The following is a 6,000-nucleotide window of genomic DNA, read 5'->3' on the forward strand; positions in this document are numbered from 1 at the left end:
TTACATGAGCATGGGTCTGGCTGACCAAACAATTCCTTTTCCTCCTTCCTCCCCTGTGAGTCCTCAAGTAAGGAGGCTGGAGCAGACACCACGGGAGATGAGTGGGAAATCATAATGCTGACTGCTCATTTAAGGCTCTCCTCTGTCCCTGCTTTGTCTGGAACCACTCGTCCTGGATGGAAAAACCCTCTAAGCCAGCATGTAGGGCAAAAAGTTACATTTGAACAAACTGTGGCAAGCAGACCAAGAGAGAGGCTTGCTGATACACATGTATCTACTGTATGTATGGTATTTGTGCAAGTTAAACTTAAATTGCGAGCATGGTGAGACCTCAAAGCCCTTTATGTTGGCTGGAAAGCTGCTAGTTAATGCATTTCATGTGTAGGTATTGTGAAACCAGGCACCTTGTCGCATCCCATTACCTAAATGGAAAAGCTGTTCTCTACTATGCCGGTGTGCGGTATTTGCTGTTCCATTAATGACACTACAGTGTTCCTGACCTTCTCATTAATTAGCACTTTCAGTGTATTTTCCAATCCTGATCTCAGCTCTGTCCTTTGCAGGCATCACACTGTACACAAAAAATGGTTTCTTACATGGAAGGCTTTGCTTTCATTTGAAGTCTCTCATCCACCAGGTTTCTTAAGAAAAGGTAGTCAAAGTTGCCAGTACAGAAAATCACCTAAGTTATAGCACTACCTGATCATACATCAAATATACTGACTAACTTAATGCCTACGGGTAGGTTCAGAGTGGAAGTGACTCTGCCTCAGGCAGTAAGGAAAAAAACCAACAAGTATCACAGGATGATCTTCCAAAAGATCTTTACTATAGGCTGGCAAAGATGATGTGTTTAGAACAAAACATAACATATTTTTCTTATTCTAGTAAAAGCAATGTCCTGTAACTCCTAAGATGTCACCTCTCAGCTTTATTTTAAGGCTTCACAATTTCCAGATTTATTTTGGAACAGGTTGATGTTCCCTTTCTTCCTCAGTTCCCCCCTTACATTGTTCAAAAATAATCTACCACTCATGGTCAGCCTTCAGAAGATGACAGACACCCCAAAATTGCAGGGCATGTAGGAGAACACACCTGGCCAAAGCAGCAGTGCCCAGTGCTACAGACCTGCAGTGCATCCCCCTTGCCCCGGAGAGGCTAGGACGGAGCAGAGGGAGCAGCTCTCACTGCAGAGCGGTTCAGCCTTCGCTGCCAGTACAGCTCATGGGATTTGTAGTGACAGTTACATTCCTGCTACCTGGTAGGATCCCCGCCAAGGCAGAGATAGAAACCTACGCTGTCTTCGGTAACAAGATTTCAAAGTGAAAGTTCTCCCTAATTTTCCATACTTGGCTTTTCAACTGGAAACGCTTCCTACGGCCACAGAACACCATCTTCCCTAGTACTAAGGGGCTAATTTCCCCTTTAAACGACATTTGTTATGTAGTTCATTAATGCTGTTCTCAAGAACTAAAAACACACTTGGCCCCTCTTAACGCACTGCACTAACTGACTTCATGCAGTCAGACCCTGAGGGACTTATTTTTGATTACAGTGGTTATTTCAGACCTCAGGTAAAAAGCATTGAGCCACTAAAATGCCTTCTGAATGCAGACACCAAAATGAATAATAGTCAAATCATTTGTCCAAAATTCACATAAATTCATACACTGGTAACTATCTTTAAAGAATGGTAAGAAAGCTACAAACAAAAGCAGAAATTTTGTACTGATAGGTAAATTGTAATATTAATTACATCAGCTAGGAACTACAGCAATTCCCCCGTTAACTGTTTTCTGCTAATGTTTTGCAGAGTCTTATTTTTCCATTATGGCATTAACGTCAATGTAAGCATCGTTCCTGTCAGTGTTTATTTAACATAAGCTCTGTCGTCAGAAGTACTCAAGTTGCACAGCATTTCTGGATTTTATGCTCCAGAAATACTTTGCTTCTACAACAGAATTCATTTTGGTATCCTTAATTTAACAACAACAACAGCAACAACGAACCAAAACCCAACAATAAACCAAGCAAATGGAAAGGTGCATAAAGATGTCCAGGCCTATTATACTTTGCCTTTAAAGAAACCTCTTTGCGCTCCTGGCTGATCTCTCTGCTTCTCTTCTGCGTTTATAATACAGATGGTAGCAGCTAGAGGTTACTACAATTACCGCACCCACCTATTCACCAATCTTATATTTATTATGCAGTTGACAGAAAGAGAATCATTAGAAAAGCATTAGGGGAAAAAAAAAAAATCCCTTAGAACGCCACCCCTTTCATGCCAGTCACAGGCAGGTGCCAGCTGAGACTTGCTTGAGTAGTGCCAAACAACGCAGTGTGAATCACCCTCCCTGTTAACTGGTAAAATGTTTACATCAAAATAAATAAATGAAAGGTGCATGAAATTCAGCCCTAATTTCACTTGATAATTCTGTAATCTCCTAGGTTTAAGAAGAAAGCAGTAATTTCCCCCCAACCATGCATCTCTAAAAAGAAATAAGGATTGCAAATGTAAGCACAGCTGCTTATTTCAAAACTAGCAGAGGTTTCTTGGCATCATCTTTTACAGTTCTCTTACAAATTGTTTCACGGACATGGCAATCTCAAGTCCTCATGTAGGAATTGAAGGGGACAGAGGAGAGGAAACACGCTCAGTTTTTTTCCTTTTGAGGAGACTTTCACATAAAATCCCTCTAAACCCTGTGAAACCTGCACCCTACACACCTGTGAAGATCTCCCCCGCAGTCCAGAGACAGCCACTTGAGAACAGGCTAGCGTAGGCCCAGAGACAGGCCCTGGCCGAGGCCATCACCGTACGGGCTCCTTATGGCCCGCCCGGTGCGGGACTCTGTGTGACAGGGCCCACTGGATGGGAGAGGCTTCGTAACGAATGAAGAACCTCACGCCAAAAGACACGATACCGGCTGGCATTCAGTAGTCGTGCCGCATATGTTTTCGTACAAGTACGTAATACTTCCATATCATACCTTGGAGAATTACACTTCTCTGGGTGGAGAAGTTCTGAACAAGGGCTCAATGTAAGCTGGCTTTTTCCATCACAGAAAGGAAAGGTATCGCTGCTGTTCACAAAAGAGCTGGTCAAAGAGACGAGCTGTCCTGTTGAGAGTACACCATACTTCAAAAACACATGTTCACTTTGGAGTTTGGACATGTAAATAAGCTCTGAGAAGTGACTGACAATTTTTAGTGCTTATCCCAAATTAATAAAAAGAGGTCCTGGTATTTGCTAGCGGATTTGTTTCATTCAGCTACACCAAAAGCTGTCAAGATTAATCTGGGCCCATTTATGGGAGAATGGTATTTACTTGGGAACGACATCAAGAGAAACTGCTTTTCCTTTTGGTGCACAGCAATTTTAAAGCACTTAAGAACAGAGTTTATAGATGCAAAGCTTGGGTTATTGCTAATAAAATACATTCTCAAATCAGCAGCAGCCCTGCTAACTAACAGTCACATTTATCTGCACTGCAGCGTGCGAGGATTTGGCTTGGGGGAGAGCTGTGGGGATTATCTGTCTTTGCCATGATCTTCCTTTACCATGTTGAGACAGGTTTGAGCTTGCTCGCTACAGTTACTGAGAATTTGTAAATTATCCTCACAAAAGACCTGAGAGCGTTCAGAATGTGTCTTCTGTGTCATCGCTGCTTTCCTAACATGATAAATTTGTAAGTCAAATGTAATGCCTCACTCTGGGTAATTTCCATTAATTCTTAAAAGGTTTTTCATGGGTATGTTATTTTCACAAACATCTGAATTTAAATTACAGCCGCCTTCTAGCATCTAATATTCAGCATTCAGAAGTCTTGGCTGCATGTATTATTCCACCAATAAGAGCTTCTCTCTTTCTCCCTCCCTCAGGGCCGGTGTATCAACTTCACCCGAGTTCAATCTCAGTAGAGGAGGAGAAGAGGACACCAGGAGGAAAGACAGCCACATTGCCACTTTTCAACCAAGCAGAGAGAACTGAGCACTTCCTTTCATTTCTTGGATCATCTTCAAGCCTGAACTCAGAAGGTTTCTGCATTCCCTGCTCCCAGGAGCCAGTGTTGCTGTACCGAGCTCCTGTGTTTCACCCCAGTGCGTTGATGCTCTGTGATGTGCAACAGTGACAAGAAGAGAAGCATTGACTTGCATGCCTATGCTTTTATAGAATACAAAAGGGAGAATAGAGACACCAAAGATGATAACATTTTTCTGGTTTTCTTATTTTATGTTTTTTTTAAGGACTACAAATTCTCAGGACATAATGTGCTTTTAGCAGAGATGCAAAGCTTCTCAGATGCAGAGATGGCACGTGTTATTTAAACAGGGACTACTAGCCAAAGGCGGAGGATAAAAATTCCCACCAGGCTAAGCAAGCACAAGAGTTGAGTGCCTTACAGCGATGTCAGATCACAAAACCCTTGCGAGTCTCCCATCGCATTGTGCCTTACGGGAACCTTCTGACTGGAAATCTTGTCATTCTAACACTGAAAAGTGCACACGCATGACAAAATGTAGACAGGATGCCTCAAGGTATTGGTAGCAAGCAAGACTTTGCCCTTTAGTTTTTGAAGACACCTTTCTTTCATTATGCACCCGGGACAGGAAGAGAATTAATAGAGCGTTATTCTGCGGGAAGACAGCCTGTAACCAGAGATCTTGAGCGGAGTTTGAGGGACTGATGCTTCAAGACCTTGACACCGTGGCTGGTGGTTTTTTCCCCTTTCCTGCATTCACAGTTCAGTAGCGCATAAAACATCATCATCTATAAACATACCTAGCAGTCGTAGGCTTATGTATTTTTTTTTCCAGATTAAAAAAAGCAGTAGCCACTAAGCTGGTATCTCAGGGTTTTACCCCCCCCCCCCCCCCCCAAATCTCCAAGGGCTCTTCAGCGTCACAAGCCAGCAACTCTCTTTGCATGAGAATTTCAAAGTTTAATTAATATAATTAAAGGCAACAGCAAGCAGCAGCCTGTGAAGATTTTGCTCATCTTTTTTATGCCTTTTGACATTGAATGACCTATTACTGTATGTGCATTACTCGGTTTTCGAGGGGGCACAGAGCATTGGTTAAGATTCAGCAGTGGAAAAAGACCTCCTTCCATCAATTTAGAAATCAAATTTACGGGAGTGCCGGCCATCACAAAACATTGACGATGTATGTATTATAATTTTTTAGAAAAACCAGTGTCGTGTCACGTCGACGATGCCAAATTATGTTAGCGTGAGCGGAAACACTGTGGGGGAGGAAGGAGGGAGCAGCTGAAGAAAAAGGCTCAAATGATCCAGTCACTTTCGATACTGTACTTCAGATGCAAAATGGATATTCGAGTCGAAACCTGACAAAGCGCGCCCGCTTTGATGGGAACTGGTATAGACAATGACCAGTGGCTGGGTCAGTGGGATGTCTCTCTGCGAGCAGGGAGGCTTATCAAATGACACTAAAAATAAGTTCAACAACCATCACGTTGGAGGGGAAAAGGCGAACATTTCACATTTGGTGGGCATGAATGTGCGCAAGATGGAAAGAGCAATGCGAAGCATCCTGGTCTAATTATCTCCTTTGTGCTCTTCATTGAAATTGCAAGGGACATAAATAATTCTCTTGGTCGATGTCCAAATTTGTGGCACTGCCCAAAGAAGCCTTTACATATATCCACTCGCTTACATCTTTTGCTTGAGTTTGTTAATGTCACTGGTAGCCTCATCATCAACAGCCATGTGTGCACATTAGACTATAAATAAAATTATTATCTGAAGTTTCAGTGATTATTTCCTTCTTCTTCTCCTCCCCCCTAGCTTCCCATCCTCTTCGCAGCCTTCATTTAGCCAGCTACACGGTCACCTCGATACCAGCTTCAAAAGACAGGCCACCTTCCTGTGGCCCTGCGTGGCGTGCTAAGGGAGCCTGCCACAGCCTAATTCGGGGGGCTCCTGATTGTCCAGAGCTACTGAGAACCTGTCAGACACCAGCTCGTACAGTACGTAGTAT

General features: G+C 43.0%; 1 protein-coding gene across 1 annotated transcript in view; it reads left to right on the forward strand.

Annotated features, from left to right (window-relative positions):
* ANTXR2 (ANTXR cell adhesion molecule 2) overlaps nt 1-5,773 on the forward strand; it is a 120,144-nt gene extending 114,371 nt beyond the window's left edge. The window contains exon 17 of the mRNA XM_037391869.1: nt 3,883-5,773. Within this exon, the coding sequence (XP_037247766.1) occupies nt 3,883-3,921 (39 nt within the window). The 3' untranslated portion in view covers nt 3,922-5,773. The remainder of the gene's footprint in view (nt 1-3,882) is intronic.
* Nucleotides 5,774-6,000: the final 227 nt, after the last annotated feature.

The sequence above is a fragment of the Falco rusticolus genome, chromosome 1 (genome assembly GCF_015220075.1).
Source record: "Falco rusticolus isolate bFalRus1 chromosome 1, bFalRus1.pri, whole genome shotgun sequence".
Taxonomy (NCBI): Eukaryota; Metazoa; Chordata; class Aves; order Falconiformes; family Falconidae; genus Falco; species Falco rusticolus.